Here is a 26,579-nt window from a genome sequence, read left to right as displayed (position 1 = left end):
TGAACACTTCAATGTGAAAAACTCAACTACAAGCTCTGAGGTTCAGAATTTAATAGCATAACTTATACTGACAATTTTTTAGAATAAGAGTAAGACTTCATACAAACCATATAAATTCTGCACATTAAAAAAAAGTTTGGTAAATTTTCAAGTTGTGCACAGAAAAATATAACTTCATATGCATTGTGATGAAATTCATGAGAGACATACTTGGCTGTGCTTACAAAACCACAAGAAGCAGTAGCATGCAATGGTGTCCAATTTTCATTGTCACCTTGATTTATGTTGCAACCATGTTCAACAAGAAATTGAACCATTTCTAAATTATCATCTATGCAAGCCTGAAAAATAAAAGAAATTGGATTTAATCATTACATAATCAATCAATGTTAAAGAAATGAAACATTAAGGGTCAAGACAACATTGGCTTTTGTAAGAGAAGTAAAAACCTATAGTACTAAGACAAATGATGTAATCTCCCAAAATAAAACTGTCATCAAGCAAGAATATGTAACAGATATAGATGGTAGTCCAGAGCTTGACAAAGAGTAAGACTAATAAAAAAATTCAGGCACCAGTTAATTTTCTTATCAGCTAACAAACATCTTAACCTCAAGGAGAACGATCTTAAATTGTTTTTTCAACTTTTCAGGGATTTTATATATAGGCTTTTCCTTCTTATGTTAACCTTTATATCCTAATGGTACTAGAAAGTAACACTTTAACCAAATGCTTATAAACTGAAGAGCCAAAAAAAAACTGGTACAGGCATGCGTATGCAAATAAAGAGATATATAACCAATCAGAGTACGACGCTGTGGTCGGCAACGCCTATAGGGTCAAAAATGTATGCTGGTACTGTAAAGTACCACCAGGTAATGAGGCTGATTTTTTTTCCTATAGTAAAAATTATTTCATGGAAAACAAAATAATGGATATGATTTTTACTGAGGTAACTACATTGAGTTGTTGAGATCGAGATGGGAGGAAAAAAAGACGTTGCAGCACCTACGATATTCATCAATGGGTGGAGTGGACAAGGCAGATATGCTGTGCTCACTATATGACAAGGACAGAAAGTCAAAGAAATGGTGGCACAGACTTTTCTTTGCGATGCTTGAAATGGCATATGTCAATGCTTATGTCATTTATAAAGCAATACATGGAGAAATTTCACTACTGGAGTTCTGAAGGAACTTGGCAATGGGACTCATAGCCCAAGGCAGAATATGCCAAAATGTGTGACATCGATATCTCTTCACTCAGCCAGTTTTCCGTATCTGTTGTATTAACAAGGGAGAGTGACCTCTTTCGTCACATATTTTTTTAATAATTCAAAACATGTTCAAACTCTAAGTTCTTGTCTAGGGATTAACATTTTCTGGTTTTTTTTCAATCCCAGGAAAGCGGGAATTAGAGTGCTACAATCCTGGGAATTTCCCAGGAATCGGTTATTGTGAACATATGAGCAAATTAAGTGAATTTAAAGGCACTTAACAGAAAAAAATATTTATATTAAAAATATTAATATTTAAAGTTTATTAATCACTATCATTAATAATTATTTGTTCATTTTAATTGGTTATTACAAAAATTAAATAACTTGCATTGATTTGTAGAAATAAATTCATTCTCTTCTCACCGAAGTTTTGACTCCAAAACAGGTAGGTTAATGTGTGTGTGTGGGGGGATGTATCTCATGGATAGCCAAAGGTGCTTTGAGACTTGAGTCTTGGGAAATGAGTTCATATTCCTGCGAAATTCTCAGTTGCATTTTAGGTGTGGGATGCCGGAAGAGAAACCCTATTCCAGTCCTGTGTGTGGTATGAGCCATTATTGCTATATGGCCTGGGTATCTTTCAGTCTCTCAGTCACTGGGAGAGAGCAGGGTTGGGTATTTTCACCAGGACTGGCAAAAACCAAAAAAATGGTTTTATGAAATAAAACATTTTTGATTCAATGTGTATTATATGTAACAGACTTGAAATCATTACAACAATCAACTTTATACAGTTGTATTGTGACATAATCTGGTGGGAAATACATTTGCAAATAAATAGAGATACCTTCAATCATTCCATTACAGTGACCTGTAAGAAAAGTCCCTAATGCTTTGATTTAACAACTGTCCTATATTTCTCCTTTGTGATACAATGACCTCTAGTCATCTGGGACGATCAAGATCCTTCTAACAATGTACAATTTTTTTTGCATTTATATTTTTTAGATGTGATACTAGACATAAATGAATGCAAGTATTAATATTTTTTATTCTTGGCAAAAACCTATTTTTGTCAGGATGTTTTTGACTGTTGGTTTTTCCAGCTATGGCTAAAACTTACCAATCCTAAAAATTATTGATTATTAAACTAAAAAATTTTAATTCAAAACTATGTTATTCACATAATAAATGTGAAAAAAAAAATGCACGACAATGTCTTGCATGCATAGACAGATGAGGAAAGAATCATTTTTGCTGGGACAGGTTTTTACCATGGTTTTTTTCCACTTATGGCAAAAACTTGCCAACCCTGATACAGTGGAATCTTGATATAATGACATTATGTGAATCAAGAAAAAATATTGTTGTATCGAGCATTGTTGTAGTGAGGTTTCACTGTACTGTAATACCCCAACTTAAACTACCTCCAGTAACGTGATTTCAGAGTTACATGATTTTCCGTGAAAAATGCACATTTCTGAAATTCAAGCATAATCACTGGATTATTGCTGAGATAGTGGAGATCATTAAGTTATAATGAAGTAAAAAAATTGTTTTGTTCTATCAGAGCATTATATTTAACAGAATTACACCAATTTTTGAGAGATTACAGCCCCAAAGCAGAATATACCAAAATCTGTGACATATGTCTCAGAGCAATCAGTGCTACTGCAGAACAATCTGGAAGAATTTTAAGAAAACACTATTATGGGAACTTTTACTGCAAAATATTTCCAGTCAGTCGAGGGCTCGTGCTTTTGGAGGTAACAGTATATGAAGGTGGAAAATTTGCTGAGAATTTAAAAAGGAATCTTAAGGCTTGTTTGACATTTGCTATTTCCAAAGAGTGCCACAATTTTATATCTGAAGTCTAACGCCAAGTTTAAAAAATAATTTGTTTAATGTATTGCTCTTTGATGACAAAGCACCTGGTCTGCAGCTTTTAATAACTTCAACTCAAGGGTGAAATTTTTTCCTTGTCTCCAAACATGAGCAGCTCATTTCTAATGATTGGTTGAGGTACTATCAAAACATTCACAGCGTTTAACACGCAACTTTCATTTGCGCAGATTTCAGAGTGCAAATACAGATTTTGATAGCTTTTTTACCAGACCAAATTGCAGTCACAACGCAAGTTAGTTTTATGAAACTCCATAGAAGAGTACCATGGCATTATAGTCATAGTAAGAAAGAAAAAAGACAGGTGTTTTTTCTAAAATTTGGTCTCAATTAATTAATCCCAATATGCATTTGAATGGGAAAATTGTACCCCAACTCATGAAGTTGTTGCAGGTTCCACCTATCTCATAACTTCAGGTATTACCGTACTTTGTCCACTTTAGAAAAAATTAAATCACTTTAGACAAAATTTGCTACTTTCATTGCAAACACAATTGAGTGAACGATAGGGTAGATGTTTTAAATGATTTTATAAAACACTAGCTGATACCCAGCGACGTTGCCCGCCTCGGAAAAAATTTATATACAAATACAATGCCACAACAGGCAAATTGCCCAACGAGGTGGCTGACTTAAGAACATCATGGATCCCCGAGCCATTTTTGGAGGCCCTACCTACTACTGCTACACCACACATGCACCCCGCCCACACCCCCCCCCCACGGAACCCCCAACGAATCGGTACATGCGGGAATGTGCGTGTACGTGTAGTGAAACCTGACGTGAAGTTTTATTGTTTCTCTGTAATGCTTGTTATGTGTAGTGCTGCCATCTGCCACTAGTTTTTCTAACTATGAGTGAAGTGTTATGATTGAATGATTTATCGTTGTAGGCCTGTTGCTCTCGGTGGCGAGACTTTTTAACGGGGAGATCGGCTCGCATTTGCGCCTTGAAGTTGGGAACCACAGAAAACCAACTTCAGCCGACCACCACTGTGGGGTTCGAACCCGGATCCTCGCATCGCGAGTCCATCACTATAACCACAGCGGCAAACGTATATATAGCTTATTAATTCTTAATCAAAAAAATTTCTGCATCAAGTAGGAAAAAATTACTTTTATTTTTAAATATTTTAATTAAAAACTTGAAGCAATCGCTTGTGGATACACAATATTTTTTGTTTTTCCATCTGGTGTGTGTGTAGGTGTACAAATTTTTGGGATGACCAACATGCGAACAGGCAACTAAAAGCTGTCCGTGAGAAATACAGGGCTCAAGTAGGTTGATACCTGCCACTGCTAATGACTGGCCTTGCGCTTTGTTGATTGTGATGGCAAAAGTTAAACCAATCAGGAACTGTAATCGCTTGAAAGTGAATGGCATTTCTTCAGTGATAATTGGGACACGTGGAATGAAGACGTCTTCTCCTTTGGGACATCCAGTTAGAATCGGTGTTCGATGATGTAATTGTGCAATTTCTTCACGCAGAGTCTCTGTGTCTCCAAATTTTTTAAAAGCATTATAGCTGCTCCGACATTGAGGGTCAAATTGTGCTGTGGCACACCCGGAATATCCAAAGAGTTCAGAAATTCTGCTCTGTGTCTGTGACAACATATTTGTAAGATATAGAGTCTCCCGGAATAATTTTTAGGATTTTTTCGTTGATCTTGTTCACACTGTCATTTTTCGATGCCAGAATTGCTCTCTCACAAAGCCACTCATGGTTTCGGTGATTTTGTTCAATGTTTGGGAAGACTTTGTCTGCAAGTTCTTGAACTGAGTTTAATAAATGGTAAAATCCATTTGAGAACGTAATGAGTCCAGTGCTTGGGTCTCTGTGGGAATTGTTCCATTGCCAAGTTTGATCAACTGACATGAAAATGATAGCAGTGCAGAGTCATTTTTCAGTTGAACTCGCATGTTAGTGGATAATGATAATTTTTTTAACTTCGTGCCAGAGTGTTGATGATTTGAGGCAAGCATTGAGTTCATCAGCTGGCGTTAAACATTTTTATTCCCAATTTTGTCGTCGTAGTTGTTGTCAGCGACGTCATACGTCCGGCTTGTGCAGCGAATATTATTCAAATGCCTTTTAAGCATTTTTTAATTTGAAACTATACCTTTATGATGAGCGGTTGATGAGATAAAGGCTGCATTAGCACTTACAGGATACCCTCTATATAGGCTAGCAGAAATACCTGGCGCTCTTCCCGGGTTTTCTTCAATTACTGGGAGGATTGGAAAAGTTACAAACCGTTATAAAGGCATAAACTGTTATAATGGCAGAATTAAAGGTGTGACCAACCATTGTAAAGGCATATATACATGTCTGAAACACATTGTTGGAAACCAAGGTAACCAAAGTAAACGTTCCGAAAGTAATTGTTGAGGCCCCAAAACCACTGTTGCCCGACAGTTTTTCCGCCCATTTCGGGCATTTGCCCAGCTCTGACGAACTTTTAAAGTTGCCTACAGTTCAATCCCGGTCCTGTTTGGTATATATACAAAATCTGGCGACGATCGGCCTAAAACTGTAGATTTGTATAAGGAACACACATACATACAGACAGACAGACATAATTTCACATTTATATATAAGATATTATCTGCTGATACTTTGATTAATAAAATTTAATAAGCGTATATTTCATGTTAATATAATTCTTAAACCAGAGTTGTGTTTTTCAAAAAAAAATTTGTGCTGACTTTTTTTACGCTGCTAGAAACAAAAATGTATGAAGTACAGTCTATTCTGCTTATAACGTTCCTTTTTATAATTTTTTCTCTTTAGTAGGACTTATTTTCATGGTCAACCCTAGCTAATTCTCCGTAAGATTTCCTGTTTAAAGTGTTTTCCTCAGTTTTTTCATGACAGGGATTTTTGAAAAACATTATAAACAGGATCCATTGTATGGATCATTCCCAAAAAAAAATATATAGGCCTATATATACATTTCACATTTCTGAAATTAAAATTCAAAGTTGAATTTTCAAAATAAAATTGATCGCAAATTATAGCAATGACTTAAAGCTGAATATTGCATAAATATTTTTTACTTTTATTTTGTAGTAATATTTTATTTATTTTTTGTTTTATGACTCAAAGTCCTGGATTTTCTCCACTCTTATAAAAAAAATTTAGCTGGAAAAAATTATTATTTCTGTTGTTTTTATTTCTTAAAATAATGAAATCAATTATTCCTTATACATATGCTGAAAAGAAAGTTTAAACTTTTTTCCCCCTTTTTTTTCTGTTGCTTTGATGGTTTTTCATGATTTTTTCTAAATTCTATACAGAAAAGTTTACTTTTTACATATATTTAACTCGAAGGTTTTAACAACTGGATGTTGCGAAGATATATTTTGGAAAGAGAGAAAATTCAACTGCCCCTGCGGGGAAACGAACCCACGTCCTTTCATTTTCCGGGTGAACGCCCTAGACCACTAGACTACAGAGGCACCGAATCTCTCAATCTTTCCTTGGAGTTCGTGTACACTGAAAGGGACCGTACATGGACGGCCGGACCAGACTCAGGCCAAGCTCACAACTGCTGACGCTGCCACCAGATGGCGACTTACACAAGGATGACGTCACTCTCCGCTATCATACGAAGGTTTTAACAACTGGAGTGTTAAAACCCTTTCAGTGTACACGAGCTCCAAGGAAAGATTGAGAGATTCGGTGCCTCTGTAGTCTAGTGGCCTAGGGCGTTCACCTGGAAAGTGAAAGGACGTGTGTTCGATTCCCCGCAGGGGCAGTTGAATTTTCTCTCTTTCCAAAACATATCTTTGCAACAGCCAGTTGTTAAAAACCTTCGTATGGTAGCGGAGAGTGACGTCATCCTTGTATAAGTCGCCATCTGGTGGCAACGTCAGCAGTTGTGAGCTTGGCATGAGTCTGGTCCGGCCGTCCATGTACGGTCCCTTTCAGTGTACATGAGCTCCAAGGAAAGATTGAGAGATTCGGTGCCTCTGTAGTCTAGTGGTCTAGGGCGTTCACCCGGAAAGTGAAAGGACGTGGGTTCGATTCCCCGCAGGGGCAGTTGAATTTTCTCTCTTTCCGAAAACATATCTTCGCAACAGCCAGTTGTTAAAAACCTTCGTACGGTTAAATTTGTTTTTGCAAACGGTGGTAAGAATGAGTTATATTTTCATAATGTTCTTTATTCGCCAAAATCTAATTTCTGGTTCGAAAATCGATAAAGATGGTTGTCATTTTGCTTGATCTAATTTGTAAAATACAAGTTTATTCTCCCGAGTGGAAAAAGATATTTTACGCACTAAAGCAGGACATGTTTTACTTTGTTAAACCTAAGTATGTAAAGATAGCTAAGAAATCAAATAAAAATTTCCACAATATCCGTCCTGTAACGGTACCTAAATCTAAATCCGAACAGTGTATCAAATCTTACAATTTAACAGTGACAACAAAAGATGATGTAAATCTGTGGTATATAAGCGTTACGGACACATAGACGTTGATTATATAAGGCACACAGCCAAGTCTTCTGGTGTGAGAAGTTTACCCGAATTAAAAAATTCCATGCAATCCTGTGATATTTGCAAATTGTCTAAATCCAAGAAAATTTTTCAGATCTCTCGGAAAAATTTGATCTAAGCAGCCCTTAGAACTTTTACACATGTACGTTTGTGGTCCAATTCCCGAACAATGAATTTCCGGTTGCAAATATTTTTTAACAATAATCGACGATTATTCAAGAAAGGTTACTAGTTTTTCCTATCAAAAAAAAAAAAAAATTGGACGTATTTGAATGTTTCTGTCGTTCCCAGAAAAGAGCAGAAAGATTTCTAAACTTAAAAATACTAAACATAACCGACAATGGAATGGAATTTTGCAAGAAAGAATTTAACGAATTTCTTGAATATCAAGGTATTAGAGCCGAACATACAAACGATTATACGCCGCAACAGAATGGGGTTGCTAAACGGTATAATTAAACTGTTATTGATGCAATCAATTCTCTATTGCAACAAAGTGGATTTAAAAATGAGTTTTGGGCAGAAGCGTTATTTCATTTCACCTATGTAAGAAACAGGATTTGTCTGAAAGGTCAAAATAAAACGTCATTTGAACTGTACTGCGGAAATAAACCTTCAAACATTTCAAAGTATGCGGATGTAGGTATCCCGAAACAAAAACGGAAGAAATTCCATCCAAAAGCAAAAATTGGTATTACGAATTGGATATGCCCAGCGAACGCGGGAATATAGGATTTGGATACCTAAATCCAATCAATTGGTTGAAACATCAAATGTTCGTTTAGATGAAAATATTACTGATGTGGAAGCGATACTGGATCCCGATCATAAAAGAAAGTTATTATCACTTCAAAATGAATACTTTTGATGATCAATGCTATTCCAGTTCGCAGACGAAAATTCTGAACATCAATCAACCGAAGAGAGATCCGAAAGTTCAAAATCGACGGATAAATCGGAAACTCGAATTTCAAGGTCGGACATTGAATCACATTCAAATTTCAAGATCGGATGACGAATTGCAAATTCGAATTTCAAAACCAGCGCACAGTGGTCCAAATCGGGAAATTAGCTGGGAAAAAAATGAAGTTCTTGCTTCGGAGAAAAAAAACCATATGGGTGTACAGAGAAATGTCTGGTGCATCTTGGGGTGGTATTTGTTTACATGGGGGTGGGGGAAGGAAGGTAATGACTCACTCAGATGGGGCTCTCGCCGAAATGTGATGAAAAGCTTAACTTTCTTAAGTTGTTACTCGGTTGCATTTGAATTTGGAACCACGAAATTCTTTTTGCTATTCTCTCATTTTTAGTTCTGTGTCCTTTCCGGTTCGTTATTTTCTAAGCTCCGAGTAGAGGAAATAATTTTCGTACTTCGTCCTTAAAGTTTGGCTTATTTTTAAGTACAAAAAGTGAGTTATAAAAAAGTTTAACTTTGTTCAATCAGGAAATGTTTTTTTGAACGTTCCACACATTGTTGGTGAACGTTTTTGCATTATGCGTACCCGCCCCTTTTTACGTAAGAAATTTTTGAAATGGCCTTGTGTGACTCGACAAGTTTGACGTTATTCGCACTAATGGTGGGTTGAGCCTGCCTTTTAAAAAGTCAGCAGACCTATTAATCCAATATATTGATAAAAAGTCAAAATTTTAACATAGCCCGGAAGTCAAGAGTAGCAAGTTTCGTCTGAAAACTAAATGTTTCATCAGAAAAGTGGAGATCTAGTAACAAGACCGTGACACGATTCCTCTACAAAAATTCAGCATGGCGATTTTAAATTTTCAATCGGTAACCAAGCCCACAAATCATAGATTTTGTTTATTTGCACTGTTTATTTTTGTTTTGTGTTAAGAGAATTTATTATTTTTTGAGTGAAATAAAATCTTGATTTTTTACATATAAAAATGTAGAAAACGTAGTAATCATGCTAAAGTAGTTTTAAAATTACCAAACATTATTATTCAATTATACTTCTCAGCCTCTGTGGATGCCTATTTTTGATGTAAAACAAAGAATTTTTCAAAAATATTCATTAGTTTTTGAGAAAACATTTTTTTCCTCTTAAATTCGCTATATTTACCATTGTGCGACGGGTGGATCGCGAATTCAAGTTTCAGCCGCATCTGACATTATCCCTTGTAGTGATGCTAATTGTATATGTAAAGCGTTCTTCGACCCGACGGATCACGTGTTGATATTTAGTACGGAATATCCGGAACGAATATAAGATTACGTTCACATCAAGATATCGAAAAGTATTGTGAAAAAAATAAGGTTTGATATAATAAAGGTTTTTGATTTCAGTGGTAAAAACTAATTTTCAAGGAAAGTGAAATTCACCAAACTCGAACTAATGTTTATGTGAAAATTCAGTGAAACTTTCAGGGAGCTATGAAAACACCCGATTCCTCTGAATGGCAGAAAACTATGGATGTTATGAATGAACGTAAACTGTGGAATTTGGTTTCTCAACCCGAGAATACGAAAATCTTGGAAAATAGATTGGTTTACAGTGAAAAGAAATGAAAAGGGGAACATTGAATGCTATAAAGCTAGACTTGTAGCTAAAGACTACAATCAAATCAATGGTGTCTTATGAAGTATTTAGCCCTGTGGTCAACTGAGATTATTTTTCACTTTGTTAATAACTTGTCTTGGATGGCATCATTATCAATTAGATGTCAAATGCACATATCTTTATGCGAAATTGAATCTTGAGGTGTACATGAAGCAACCATTTGGATTCATTGACTCTCAAATCTAATTATGCCTGTCACTTGAACAAAGCAATCTATGATCTACGTTAGTGTGCTGTGATCTATTTCGTTAATATAGATGGCAGCATCTATAATAGACCTTATTCTTTGCTTTGTCTATAATGTTCAAGTGATTTAAGATTGCTGTCTGTTCTGCTTGTCTCGCTCTCTCAAGCATTTTGTGATCATGTAGCCAACGCGTTAACATCTATTTCTTTCGTGTTTTTTCCTTTATGTGTGTATGTGTATTAAATGAAATAATTGAAAGAGTTCACTTCGTCTTCCACTCGGACGAATGTTTCAGCGAGTATGAAACATGGAAGAGTGGACGTGAATGGTTTTTAGAATTTGATTCTGTTCTTAAATCTTTACAATTTAAGAAATTGAAATGGTGTAATTGTGTATATATATATTTGGAACAAGTGTATTATTTTATGTCTGATATTATTTTTGGAAAATCAGGAAATAATTTAAATCATGCTAAATCTTTTGAACAGTAAATTTGACTTAAAAGATTTAGGTCCAACTAAACAATTGTGAGGTGTTGAATTCATTGAAGACGATGGTAAGTTATTTATTCAACACATAAATAAAATTTGTAATATGTATTCTAAATATACAAATATCCTCATTGTTCTTTACCTATTGCTAAAGGCTGTGTACTAACAAAACTTGACTGTCTCTCCAGCTACTGCTGATCAAGTAAATGAAATGAGCAATTTCCCTTACAGAAATGTATTAGGTTGCTTGGAATTCATTGCAAATCAGATATGTACAGATATTTGTTATGCTGTCAATATATTATCACAATTTCTGGAAAATAAAGGTCTGAAACACTGGAATATTATTAAAATTATTGGGATATGTGAACAATTCTAAACATTTTATGTTGAACTTATCAAATGTGAAAAATTTGAAATTACATTGTTATTCTGATTTTGCCTGTAATAGGGATGACAGAATTTCCATGGGAGGAATGATCATATTTATTAGATAATGCTCCCATATCATGGCGAACATTTAAACATAAATGTGTTAGTTTATCAACTAGAGGCAGAATACATACAGTAGACTCTGTAACTCAACACCCCAAAAGTGTCGACTTAAGTGGGTGTCGAGTTAGTGGGGTTTCGCTCTAAATTTTTGTCTGATCATTTTTGTGTACGTAATTATATACCTTTAAACACAATTCTATTAAGTAACACTAATTCTCATTGATTTAAATTCAGGGTTGTTTCATAATAGAATCAAAACATTAAAAACCAATAAATATAATGATCATCCAAGTATTTACAACTGATGCTGAAAAAGTTAGCAATGAATTCTATAATGTACTACAGCAAATTATTGATCAAACACCCAGTAAATATATGTTGATGATCATTGGGGATTTAAACACAAAGGTTGGAGATGTGGCAGTTTCAGGTACAACAGGAAACTTTGGGCTTGGGAATAGGAATGACGCTGGACAAAAGTTAATTGAATTCTGTTCATCAAATGATCTTTTCATTGCTAATACTTACTTTAAGCAGCCTAAAAGAAGAATGTACACATGGACATCACCAAATGGCATGTACAAGAACCAAATTGATTATGTAATTGGCAGCAAAAGATGGAAAAGCTCTGTGACAACATGCAATACTCTGCCAAGTGCTGAATGTGGGTCTGATCACCAGTTACTCATTTTAGAGATGAGACTTAAAATAAAGAAAATCAATAAAGGAAAAGCGCCAGGCTAAGTACAGGTTAGATAATGTACCAGAGGAATATAGAATTTTAACAAGAAACCGTTATAATGACCTTGATCTGGTAGATAGGGAACCAGAACAACTCTGGTCTGATATTAAAAATATACTAAAGGAAGCAAAGAGCAATATTCCAGTAAATAAAAAGAAGAGAACACCCTGGCTGTCAGAAAAAGCTCTTGAAATAACCGAAAAAATAGCTAAGGCTGCTGGAAAAGTAAATGAAACCAGGAATTTAATGCACAATTTCAAAGACAGGCAAAGAAACAAACTTAATTCAAAATGCAGACAAATTGAAGACAACAGACTCCCTAGTCTGTTGTGTCTTCAATTCTTGTCTAGAACAAGAGACCTCTACAGGAGGATTAATGAAATCACTGGCAATTTTAATCCACATTTCAGTATCAGAAAAGACAAGAATAGAAATGTTTTGAACTCTACAATGTCTTTTTCAAACAGATGGAAAGAATACACAGAAAATCTTTATAAGAAATCAAAAAGATAATAAATATAGCTTGTAGCAATATAAAAATAAATCATGAACCACCAGTTACAAAGGACGAAGTCAGATTGGCAACAAATCAATTAAAGAATTGCAAAAGGCAAGTGTAAGAACAAACTATGGCTTAACTGAATGGTTTGGAATTGAAAAAGGGATTTGACAAGGATGCATCCTTTCCCCAACCTTATTTACTCTCTATGGAAAATATATAACGAGAGCATCAGATTTAGAGGAATTTGAAGCAGGTGTTAAAATTGGAGGAAGAGTGATCAACAACCTTAGATATGCTGATGACACAACTCTGATGGCAGAATCTGAAGAGGACCTGAAGAACATTATATCAAGAGTAAAAACAGAAAGTGAGAAGCTTGGACTCTCTACCTAAATACAAAAAAAACAAAGATCATGACTACAGCAGATATTCAGTTTTCAACTAGATGGCGAAAGTTTTGAGATTGTGGACAGATTTGATTTCCTAGGATCAAGAATTGTAAAAGAGGGAACTTGCACAGAAAAAATAAAAAGGCGAGTAGTTCTGGGTAAAACAGCCATGAGAAAGCTTAATATAATAATGAAAGACAAAGATGTCTCAATGGAAACAAAAATTAGAATTATAAATGCGTTGGTCTTTTCTGTCTTTATGTATAGATGTGAGAGCTGGATACTACGGAAAGCAGATAAGAAAATAATTGATTCCTTCAAATTTTGGTGCTGGAAGAGGATGCTGAGAATTCCATGGACAGCTAAAAGGACTAACAAATCGGTTATCGAAGAAGTCAAGGTTGACTATTCTCTAGAAGCAACGGTCATTAAACAGAAACTCTTACTTTGACCATGTAATATGCACAGAAGGCTCATTAGAAAAAATGGTAATGCTTGGAAGAATGGAGGGAATGAGAGGAAGAGGCAGACCAAGCACCAGATGGATAGAAGAGGTGTTGCAAAGCACTGGAATGAAGCTAGCACAACTGAGACATGCAGTGAATGACAGACCAGCTTGGAGAGCCATGATATAGAGTTACCAGGAGTCGAAATCGACTCAATTGTTCTTAACAACAACAAAGACAAACAACTTCTATTGTTACCATAAGAGGGTTTGTAAAACTTCCTTAACCGACTGACGGTCCTGCACGTATATGTACGTGTGAAATTGATGCCTTCCAAACGGTCTAGGCCGTATTTTTACGTGTGAACTTTTCGACTTCCAAATGGTCCTGGCCATAAATATACTGCCTTGCTCCCCCCCCCCCCAATAAAGAATCACTAAGCTGGCTTAGCATACGCCCCTCTCTTTTCTCCACAAAATGACCATTGTACTCGCAACAGCACTGGGCGTTGAAAACGACAAAATGGCTTCTGCCTCTTCGGCGGGAGAGGACAGTTTTCAATTAACTTAGCAGATAGACGTTTGACAAGCAGCTCTCGAATAGTCAGTTCAAAGAAGCCTTAATCCTTTTGTAAACGAAGAGGAATTTTCAGAAAGTATAAAAAAAAATGCTCTTCAGCAAGAAATGCCCCACCTAAAAGGCACGTCTTTATCTTATTACAGAAATTATTATCGCTTGATTGTAGGATATGTACTGGCATTCACTTTCATTTTGGCATGAAAATTACATCGTATTAAAACTCATTGACTGCGAAACACTGAATGCAAGATAGAGATAAACAGGATTCCCCCCCCCCGAATTGTGACATCCTGGCTTCCCAGTGATTTTAATTTTTTACAGTATAGGCGAAATTTTTTTATTTTATTTTTCATTTGTTTATCTTTACCTCTTTATCACTCTCACTACTCAAGTACGATACGGCTGAACCTCAATTATCCGATGTGATTAGAAAGCCCTACATCAGAAAAAAAAAAAATACAGTATCATGCTTATTTACGCAGAGCATAATTGATACCAGTGTTTCTTAACTCCTTTACCCTACCCCCTGTAACCCTCTTTGGACCATGTTTTCTTTTCACATCTTGCTTTTTTGGCCCCCGCCTTTGCCTGGGCCCCTAACCTCACCCAGCAGACTAAACCATTTCTAAGTATACAAACTATTTTCTTTTTGAAAAAATTTATAGTGAAAGCGAAAATTTTGTAAACAAAGGCTGTCATAGTCATGGCCCCTACAAGGGGTGGGCTGACAAGGCTCCAGCCCTGGGACCCGGTGTGATTTTAATCTTTTTTTTTTTTCACACTATAAATTCATAAGAAAGTCTGGTCGGGGGACCCGTAAAAGATCCCAGCCTAGGGGCCCTGCTTCAGGATGTGGGGCCATGGTCATAGTGTCTGTCAAGACTGTCATGTCTCTAGAGTCCAGCGAGCTTCCCTCTTGTGAAGGTTATACGCTGGGCAGTGATGCCAAGATCGCGCTAACCCACCCCCTCCCGCGTGCAAAGTGATAATCGGGAAAGGGGGGGGGGTTCAGTATTTCGATGGAAGTAACAGCTTACATATTTACATACTTTCGAAAATTATTGTGTGCCAGAATTTTATCATGTAGGCCCCATGAAGACATTATTACCCCCCCCAACCCGGACTATGCCTGGATCATCCCATACTTGTGAACCAGAGTTGGGCGAATGTACACAGAGAAAGCATATGGGAACGTATACACATCACATTTGTGGTAAGGCGTACATAACATGTATGAAATTCTATTAGCTTTGCAAACTATGCCATGCTAATGTTCAGTGAAATCGAGAATGCGGCTCATTTGCAATACCTAAATCCACGCATGTATTCAATCTCTGCAACATTTCATTGATTAGCTGACAATTTTCAGCTAGTACCAGTACTTATACAAATATATACATTTTTATATCATTGTTCATCGCTTCACTGAGCAATGCTCTAAAAAATAAATAAGGCAAGGGCACTCGTGTGTGGCTTTTTTTTTTTTTTTTTAAATTTTATCAGTTATAGTAAGGATTTAAAAAAAAACAGTTGGAAGTGGAAATAAATATAAGCATGTTATCACATTGTTGACCGGTCATGAGTAAATTCGAACTTTCAAGCAGGATAAACATGTAACCCAGCCATTCTCAACCGGTGCTCTGTGTACACTTCCCAGGGGCTCCGCGGTGACTCGAGGAAAATAAAACAAATCAGTAACTTTGATAGATAAATAAAAAATAAGAGGCCTACAAGGTTCTATTATAAAAATTATATGCAAAAAGTGCTCCTTGGGTGAAACAGGGCTCCGCCATAGAAATTATGTACTGAAAAGGACTCCGCCATAGAAATTATGTACTGAAAAGGGCTCCACCATAGAAATTATGTACTGAAAAAAGCTCCGCCATAGAAATTATATACTGAAAAAGGCTCAGCGAGTCCAAAAAGGATGAGAACCGCTGCTGTAACCGTTCGTTAAGATGAAAAACCACAGAAAACGAACTTTGGTAGACCACCACTCTGCCGCCAGTGAGGTACAAACATGGATGCTCGTGATGAGATCCCAGAATGATGTCCACGCGACGACACAGTAGCTCTAGAATATATTAAGTGGCCACGGGTGAAAATCCAGTAAAAAAGTATTGTGCTGTAAAAGCTGAGCCACGGCTTATGATTAAGCATTCCGTACAAAAAAAAAAAAAAAAAAATGTGCAGCTCATCTATCAATTCCTCACACTTATGTGACAGGACATGAATAAGCTTGTACGTGCTCATCAAGCACAATGCCTCAACATTGAACGAAAAAAAAGTACATTTAAATTTAAAAATAAAATACAATTTTTTATTGTATCTTTTTGTCATTTATCACACTTATAAAATGTGTGCTCATTGTACAAACGAAACATCCAAATGGTTGACTGACTTCTTTTGTTTTCCATCTAAGATAGTGATCTGGTGGCCCAGCCATTAGATACGTCGGAAGAGTTACGAAACCGTGGGTGCTTGACTTGAGTTTTACATGGAAACTATTGATCCCTGAATGAATTTTGGGGGTGTTCAGATCAGTGGTACAGAATACTGTAGGTACTCGAGCACTCACTGCACCCTCTGGCTCCACCCCCATTGCTAGTCATCCCCCTAAATGTCAGAATTTTACTTATATATTGTGGAATCTTGACTAAGTACTGCACTGTCAGTTCCCTTCCCCCAACCCACAAGAAATTTCTGGCTACGGCTCTTCCAATAGCACCATTGTCCACATAATAGAAAGGTCTTGAGGTCAAACAACCTAACATAACATTTATTTGCACAATATTAATGTTTTTAGGAAGAAATTTAACGATCAAAAACAGTTCAGCTCCTGACGGGCCACAGCAATTGACTTCAATTAGTGAGAAAAACTAATTTCTTAGTAAAATAAATATCGTACTCCCCCACATTAGCTGGCATGCCGGAAACAGTGAGGCAGACCAGCATGCTGAAAATAGCCGTATTTTCCGGAATGCCGATAAATTCGATTCACGGATTCTGGAAAATTCTTGAATATCTTTATTTTTTATTAGTGTCTTATCAGGAAAATATATTATACATATCCACGGAGCCAACAATGATAGCTCTTACTGGATGTTAGTGAAAACAAACAGTTGAATATTTAATATTATAATGAATAACTGAATGGGAGGAAGAAGGAAATGAAACATTTCAGAGAGAATCAGAAATATTGTTCAATGTCGGTACTGTAATTGAAAGGTAAAATTTGATTAGTCTTCTATACATGTGTATGAACAGGGCTGCAACTAGATGCTTGGTCACCCAGGGCAAGCGCACATTTTTACGCCCCCTTGTAATGGTAAAGGAGAGGTTTCAGAATGAAATTTGCACCCCCTCGGGTTCAGCGCCTGGGGTACGAGACCCGTCTGCTCCCCCTAGTTGCAGCCCTGTGTATGAATGAAGGCTGACAGTTGAATTCATATCAGATGGCATAGAGTTATAAAATTCAGGAACTATGTAAGTAAAATACTTTATTTTCTTAATAAAGTTTTATGAACACAAGATAATGATTCAATTTATTCCTGAAGAAGAACGAGACAAATTAAAATTTAAAGAAAACTGATTTTTGAAAATGAGGAAGTGTGATTTTGAAAAATATATACATATATATCAACTTTATTCGGAAAATCCACTGATTCAGCTGAATGCATGCTGTGATCCTATTATAACCTCACTTTTTCCGGCATGCCGAAAGTGGCCAAGACCACAACATACAAAAACCTGGTGCCCCTCGTGTTTTACCGCATGCCGGCCAATGCGTGGGAATACAGTAAGTTTATTAAAATTTTTGAGTAAAATAATTTGGTAGTTGTTCAAATCAGCGCTGGTGTGTAATCACTTCCATTTTGCCCAGATCTTTATTAGAAAAGTAAAAAATACGTTGGCAGTGGAATGGGAAAAAAGACGAGCCCACAAAAAGCCAAGTATTGTACTTAGTATGAATCCTTTTACGAGAGAACACACCTTTTCTTTTCCTCTCCTACAAAGAAGCATTCAACAGTGGGCGGAACAAAAATTTTTAACCACACAACACTAAATCCGATATCCCGCTGTTTGTACGGGGGGAAGGAACAATTTTTGGATTTTTTTCGAAGCAGTTTTGTGACAATTACCTGAACCTTTTTCAAGTAGATTTTCTCAACACCCTCAAACCGTCAGTCGGTTAAAAAAGGAATTTCCCACTATTTCCCCCATTTACGATGTCATTTCGAAAGGGAGAAAAACAGAGGCAAGACTTTTGGCCCCACAAGAAATTCCTTAGGCATTGTTTTCAGAAGTGGGGATTCTTTTTAAATGAAGTAGGAAATTTTTAGAGACAATTAGAGATTATGTAAAAATTTGGGAGATTTAATAACTTTTTGTGAGGTCGACAAATGAAGCTAAAATTTGGGAGACTTGGCAGTTATGGGACATGTTATTTTATATACAGTATATAGATGTAGATATGCACCAAGATGGGATTTCTGAAAGTTCATCACCCATGGGGATCATGAGGTGTTCAAGTGGTATGGGGCAGTGTCATCTTAACGCATGGGCCCACCCGGGCGCCTCAAGAGAAGAGTGCCATCACAAAAATCGAACTAATTGAAATTTGAGAATTTTCCAGGAAGGGCCTCAGAAAAATCAGTTGGGGGGGGGGGGCATGACGCTCTTAAGACGACCCTGGTATGAGGGAATCATCGCTGAGTAAATTTAAGAGATTAAGAGAGGTGTGGATTCTGCAATCCACACCAGTGAAGTCGCGGGTAACAGCTAATTCATCATGAAAAAAAAAAATCCATTGGTTACTGATGATCAACAATGTTTTTTATAATATCAAAGTGATAACAGCAGATGATTTTAAACATTTTAGGGGGTTAATTTATAGTGTATCCACTTACTTTATTATCTTTTAATTTTGTTATTATAATATTCTTTTTAACGTTTCATTAGAAGTTTCCAGAGTAAAACAAAGAATGGAATTATTGAATATTCTTTCTTGTATTGTGCAACAGCAATTTGTAATTTCTTCCACATCATCTGAATTTCATTCTAATAAAGTCAGTATTAAAACATTTCTCCATATCTTTAGGATCACTCACTCACGGACTCAATAGCTCACTTGCTCATGGACTTACTTACTCGCTTATTAACTCGCTCACTCACTCCATTGCTCACTGACTCGCATCAAACTGTTGTAAGTGAATTTTCCCAGCTGTGAACTTTCCGTCGTTGAATTGTTGGTCGGTGAATTTTCTGTAAACCAAATACCACTGATGAGTCCAAGGTATGGTACGTTTTGCGAGAGTCAAATGATCCTGTTTGCGTTAAGTTAATGGAGATTTTTTTCTTGATTTTCATGAATTTGATGTTAATTGTAGAACTTAAAACTCTACAAATTGTTCGCTGTGAGCACCGAAGTTAAGCAGATTTTATATTTCTGGATGACATTTTGCTCCTTAATGCTAGAGCACAAACATTGCGCTCTGATGGGGTAGACAAGCATTGGTGTGCCCAGATTGTTTTTCTACAAAATCACATATTCCACGGTTAAAAAAATTTGTGATGACACATTAAGAACATCCAATTTTATTTGCTATATATGCTTTAGAAACACGCAATAGCAAAATTTCATGAATTTTACTTTTTTGCAGCACTGTACCCCGTGGCATTTTTTGTACTGATGAGCTACTTGCGAAGAGGGAATATTTTTATTAGTTTGTTATCCAGTGCAGTTTGAATTTTGGCCTGGTAAAATTATTAAAATATTAAAATCTGGTCAAAGTGGACACTGGACTTGCTCAGCTGTATATTATATCAGGATATTTTCTTTTATTTCAAAGTTTTTGTTGAAATTGAATAGCTAGTAATTTGATGTTATGAATCTTATGTTTATGCCTCTCACATTAGTGATCCAGGGTGGGGGAAGGGGGTACAAATTTTAGAAGGAAAAACAATTTATAGGAAAAAAATGGTTGTCCCATAAAATACAGAATGTAGTGTCATATAACAAGTTCCTTTACTTGTATTAAAATGCCCTTTATGGCACATCTCCCTGGATCTGTGCCTGGCAGTGATTTTAATGTTCTGTACTACTTTATTTTCATATTTAACTAAAAAAATAACATGTTTCAATTGAATAGAAATAACTTAAAAACTTGTTTTATATTTTGGAGCATATCTCCTTGTACTATCACTTGATATAGATGAAAAAAAAAATTGTAATTATTTATGATAATGACGTAACAGAGTGGACATCGGACAGAGAAAAATCTGGTACTAAAGACAACATGAATATTAAGTCATTTTCCAAGTCAAATTCAAAATTGTTGATCAAGCATTAAAAGTAAAACTTTCAATGAGCTCAAAAGTGTTATCAGATTTAATCTAGTATAACAATATATTTCCCAAATGACAGTAACAGAGTGGACATTTTACAATAGGAAAAATTTTGGGACACCAACAAAAAAATAGTTTTCCATAAGAAAAAAAAAATTGTTAATTGTCAGTTTTATTCATCTATGGCACATATATAAAATGTAATTCTAAGTTTTAGGAAAAAAATTTCAGAGAGAAATTTGAGCCAAGACTAACACTTTTTTAAAGCTGGGACAGCCAGATTTTGAGGTATTTTGCTACAATGATTAAAAGAAAATTAGATAACATCTTAAACAAATTAAGAAATGCCATATGACAGAATTAAATAAAGTACTAGAAAAAAATTAAAATTACTCCCAGAGTGCTCTAAAATTTCGTAAAAAAATGACACAAAGTCTTGGAGTTTGTACAACAGTTTGTACACTTTTTCTTTGGGTATGATCCTTATGTAGGCTACACATTTTATACATATATAATGAGGTATATTTAATATCTCATATAATTTTTTTTTTCTTCACAAAGAAGAAACAACAGTGATTTATTTCATCATTATCATTTCATAGAGGCAGGTAGTCTTATAATCTAATAAAGACACCAGCTGCCTCTAAAGGACGGATCAGTGTAGGGCGGTTCATTACCTAACAGTCATTTTTGTTTTCTTTCCACAAGAAACAGCATATATCATCTGTATATCACCACCAGGTTTCATATTCAATAGTTTTTTATACTTTCACCATTACCACTCCCCAGTTAATCAAGATTCTACTGTACTGATTTATGAAAAATAATCAGCTATGAGCAGGGTGATTATAATTAAAGCTCCAATTCCAAAATACTGTAAAATAAGGACCACTAGGCAGAATTTGAAAACTTGCATGAATGCTCCTGAAGCAATGGAATTTTGTTTGGCGAAGAAAAAACTTGAGAATGTACAGATATATGACATTGTACTCTGGCAGTGGTATAATCTTTTTTGTGCGCCCACATCATTTCGGCACTTCAACAGCATCATTGTGTGGGCAGCACAACTTTTATCAAGATGCACATTGCAACACCAGCAAAACAGCTGCTGAAGAGCAATTTCAAAAATAACAGAATGACACCTGACCTTAACCCTTGCAACTTTTAGCTTTGGGGATACCTCAAGAATGTTGTGTGCAGGGCCGGCGCCAGGCATGAAGCGAAAAAGCAGCTGCTTAGGGCACTTTTTTATGACAGATTTATTATGACAGTGTTTTCACTCTTGCTGATTTTTACACATCAAAATAATTTTGAAGGAAAAGTGTGAGTGGATAAATAAGAGCAGGTAAATGCAATACTTTTCAGTATTGAAATCCAAAAAAGTGTCACCTATCTCTGAAAAAAAGTTGGGTTCCTTATCTTTTTTTGTGAAGGATCTTTCCTCTCTTTATCAACATTTTCCAAGCCTTTTTTTTACATGTTAACTGGTAGAGATTTTGCCCCACCAGTGAAGATAAAAAATGACCACTGGTGGGGCAAAGCACTTTTCTTGTTTCCCTCAAGCAGTTTCAACTTCAAACCCTACCAATATGAAGGGGGTCAAAGAAAAAAAAAACACAAAAAGATTTCACTATTTGCCAGTCTGATTTTTTATGACTGATCTTTTTTTTTCAAGAAGGAAAAGGAAAGTTCAACTGAAAAGATAAGTTTTCCAGGGACCAACTTCTATGGAATATGGAATAGGTCTGTTGCTCTCATAAAAAGTCAGACGAAGAACAGATTGATTGATTTTTTTATGCTCATTAAAATGAAAATGATTTAGTTACATATAACCCTGGGAGTAGAAAGTATCTAAAGTTACCGGGTTTTCATCAGATACCAGGGTTAAAACATTCTATTTTAGAGCAAATATAGATAGATAAACATAAGTGTAGTAGCACAAAACCATTCAAATTCATACATTGGGTGATCTTCAGATCCGAAGAGAGGGGAATGAAGAAAAAGAAAAAAGAAATACAGTAGGAAGAGAGAGAACCCCGTTCATACGACTTTTGAGAGACCAAATAATGGCATAGTTTTTATTTAGCCATGATTCTCCCATAATTTTTATTTAACTTTCAGATTATGTTCAAAAGTTATCTGAATATGAAGAAAACAAAGAAAAGTCATGAGATTATGATTTTTTCATAAATTTAATCAGATGATGATGACGACTTTGCCTTTACTTTAATTTCTCATTTTCACTTCAGGATTCTTAGGATTATTTTACAAATGACAAAAAAAAAAAAAAAAAAAAATTAAAAACAAATTTGTAAGATTTTCTGTAAACAATACTGTTCATTGATGAAAATTATTTGTTTGGGTTCAAAGACCATCGTTTGTTTGAGTTACTTCTCAATGTTTCCCCACAACTAGTGGTTGGCATCATCAGAATTGATTTTGACTGGATCAAAAGTCCAGTTTTGATCCAGTTTTATCAATTCTCTTGGTTATGCCAACCACTAGTTGTGGGGAAACATTGAGAAGTAACTCAAACAGACGATGGTCTTCGAACCCAAACAAACAATTTTCATCAAATGATGGCCGCAAAAACCACGTTTATATTTAGATTTATTTTTATATTTTTTTGTAACCGTTTTCAAAAGTAACTCGGCATATTTAATTTCTTCACAAGTTTCACTCTTTTATAGATCCAGATTTTTTTTGTCGAAATTTTCATTTTAAGTTCAAGAGAAGGGAAAGGGGGGGGCTTTTCTTTTTTTTTTTCAGAAATTGAGAAAAGCTGATTCCACACAGCCAACCAAGACACCACAACCAAAGGAAACTCTACTGGAAATGAAAGAACGAACTCATATATTGTACTTGTTTCTCACCAGCAGACCGATTGCAAATGCTTCAGGAATAACACTGGGAAACAAAGAACTAACACAATGGAAAAAAACTTGGAAGGAACATGTAGTATGTGAAGTAGTATGGTCTGTACATTTAATATAGTTGCCTTTCGACAAATGTAAATTGTTTTGTTTATGGCTCGCAGCATTTCCTTAGTTCTCAAAAACTTACAATAAACAAACTATTTTAGAGCCCACTTAAAAGGGGTCATCAGCTTGCTGAATGTTTATGTATCCGTTTACAATCATACTAAAAATGATGGCTTTTCTGGCAATAATATTCGTAAAAATATTCATTTCAGTGACGTCTTTTGTTACCTACAAAAAAAAAAAAAAGAAATGCTATTGACAGAAATGAAACTTTTACCAAGTTTTGGGGTTCCAGTTTAAATGAAAACGCTGTGCGATTGATGTTGTGCATCTGATAAATTAAATATTTTAATATGTATATAGGAATAAACTGCGACCGAAGCCAAACGTGTATAATGAATGAGTAAAAGTAATAAATGAGAGTTGTATTAAGCAGTGTTCCACTGTATTATAGTTTTACGAGTGTTTCTGTGTACACTGAACCCCACTATGTGAGTATACAATACTTAAAGAGTGATTCTGTCACTATTGAATCTCAAATGTTTGTAAAAATTAGAGGTGGGGGAAAGGGGAGCATGGCATCTGTCTTCGGGGAATGTGTTGGTGAAAGTATCTTTTTGTGATGAAGCTAGCCAATGGCCACTCTCAAGCAGGGCCATAGAGCAATACAAACCATAAAAGAAATACTAATCAAGACCATATGTCAACGCCTTTTTAGGAGAAGCTGTATAACGTAAGATGAAGTTTGAGATGATTATAACCGGGAATTTTATGTTGAGAATTTATTATTCGCAAATGTGGACTTGTGTAAAATTACTTTTTGTTCAGATTTTTTTTTAAATTGAATATTTGTTCTTCATCTCTTGCCATATTCTTTTTGGATTATTTTCTTATCGTTGAAAAAGGACAGAAATCAACATCTACATTTTAACATTGGAAAAAAAGGTAGAATTTTTCCTTGTTTTTATTTTCCATTCTAAAGTTTGTGTTTGCATGTATTTCTTTAGTGCCTGCTGAAAATAAAACAATGTTAACAACTTAGTTATTTTCCAACTAGATCAGGCCTTTTTCTTGGCCATTTCGATGGAAAAAATACCCATCTATTTGCTAGTTGTTTGTCTAGTCCTTTTTTAAAAATTTCCAGTGTACTAGTAGTCTATTATTAAATCATGTGAAAACACAGGAATGTTCCGGAAAATACGAGACGTATGGTCATCCAAATAATCATTAAAATTAATTCTTGTTGTTTGTCTGGTTTCTAGTTGTTTCCGATAAAGAGAGGAATCTCTTTTTTTTAAAAACGTTATAATTTTTCTGCATGTGCTATACAATTTCACCTTGCATCCTTTTGTACATGAAATAATTTTCTACCTCACATGTTTTTATATTGTTTTGAATCAATGCAAATGTGTCATTATCCCCATTGTGCATAGTTTTTGATTGCAGCTTGTTCTGTAAACTTCCGATAGATTTCTTATGTTTTTTTTCAAGTTTGTACATTGCCGCCTTCCGTTTTGCATATGTTATGCATTAACAGAGAGAGTTATAATTAATCAATGAGTTTAATAATTTTATTAGTTAATACTTTTATTAATTATAAATTTTAATAAAATTTGAAATTTTTGCCTGTTACGTCATTTGTATGAACATACTGGAGCTTACTCCGCTTCGCGAATGCCCTTTTTTTCTAGTGCCCCACCAGTTTAAATCTCTTATAAAATGGCCTGACATTTTCCCAATTGAATTTTCTTTCTTTAGTTGAATCCCCCCCCCCCAGCATAAGTTTGGATTCCTTGTTCATCTTCTGACAAATGCCTCTCCCATCCAACACCATAATAGAAGAATATTTAGTTGTAACGTTACCATTTAGGCCCCAGCGGAAATCGTCCTTATCCGTGTCATTTTTAATAGATTTTAGTTTGTTTTACCTTTTTGTTTCCTGGATCGATCTGCAGGATCGTGTGTCTGCTGATCGGCCGCCGTCTTATATTTGGTTGCCAGATTCTGTGTTATATTTCTTACTATATTTCCTTTTCTCTCATGAAGTTATGTAAATTGGACGCAAGCTCAATACCGCACCTTCGACCTTGTGATTGGTTCTTTCATGAAGCATTGTGGGAATGCTCCTGTATTGTAAAAACCAGACAGATCTGCACGAACAACTACTTCTTCCAACTAACTTGTCTTCATCAGTCAGGCGTCACGCCCAGTTGAGGTGTGAGCCAGATCGTCTCTCAGCTAAAACAATGTGTTAAATTTGGGAAGGTGTGCCTTTGGCACCTCACCCGTCTCATAGCTTGACTTCATGTGACAGTCCAACCTAGTCGTGTTCCCGTCGTCTACGGATTGATTAGTGGCCAGACCGGCTACCCTTGGACGTCCGCCTCCAGTTTCATACGCAGTGGCTGACCTGTAGCCTCAACGCATGATTGTCTGAACCTGGTGTCGGGGTGTCTCCTGCCATGATGTAGAGAAGGCCACTGATTCACTGAGAAATCTTGGACTGTCCTGTGGACGATGTGAATTAATACGCGAATACCTGGACATAGTGGTGAGAGCGTTCCATTTCATTGTCTCATTGTGATGTCTGAGAGAAAGGGCTAATTGTGATAATTGTTTGTTAAAGTTATACTAATAGTTAATAGAATAAATGTTTATAGTTTAACTAAAGTCTTGTTCCATTCATTATTGTCGTCCATTCGATGATCACTGGGGTAAAATTGATAAAAAACCGGGGAATGCAAGGTAAATGTTGCATAGTGTGGTGCTCTTCGGCTCCGGACTGTTCTGTCTGCCCATTTTTGCATATCTGTTCCCTATACCAGGATAAAGTTTCTTACTTGATACTTATAATGCAGGTCTATGAAAAAAATGATAATGAGGTTCTACAGAACTCAAACAAATTTTAATACATTTAATCCAAAAAAAATGTATCCCTACTGCCGTCCCAACAACATCATAGTTCCCAGGGTAAAATGAAAGAGCGCCTAGGCAGCGTCTCTTAATTTACATATTTATTATTATAAATCATTGTCCAGATCTTATTGTAGAAGCTCCTATTCAACAGAGGTCTCCTGCAAAGGGAATGGGTCTGGCAGGACTCCCAGAGATAATTCTCATCAGATGCCAGGGTTGGTAAAAAAAAACGGTTTTTTTGTTTTAAATAGTATTAACATTAAAAACAATGAAATTTCTGAAAAATCATTCAAACTTCCAATAATT

General features: G+C 35.6%; 1 protein-coding gene and 1 non-coding gene across 3 annotated transcripts in view; one reads left to right on the top strand and one right to left on the bottom strand.

The window, feature by feature from the left end:
- LOC149080286 (protein phosphatase 1 regulatory subunit 12B-like) overlaps positions 1-26,579 on the bottom strand; it is a 423,274-nt gene that overhangs the window by 390,897 nt on the left and 5,798 nt on the right. For both annotated transcript variants that reach the window (XM_089239417.1, XM_089239418.1), the window contains exon 2: positions 211-341. In XM_089239417.1, the coding sequence (XP_089095543.1) occupies positions 211-341 (131 nt within the window). The remainder of the gene's footprint in view (positions 1-210; positions 342-26,579) is intronic.
- On the top strand, positions 7,090-7,163 carry TRNAS-GGA (transfer RNA serine (anticodon GGA)). Its single transcript has one exon. It is a non-coding gene; the product is annotated as a tRNA-Ser (tRNA).

Source organism: Pholcus phalangioides, unplaced genomic scaffold (assembly GCF_987345545.1).
Source record: "Pholcus phalangioides strain wild (caught in Gottingen) unplaced genomic scaffold, Ppha-v1.0 ptg000011l_1, whole genome shotgun sequence".
NCBI classification, from domain to species: domain Eukaryota; kingdom Metazoa; phylum Arthropoda; class Arachnida; order Araneae; family Pholcidae; genus Pholcus; species Pholcus phalangioides.
Note: the sequence above shows the minus strand (reverse complement) of the source record. Positions and strands in the feature narration are given on the sequence as shown.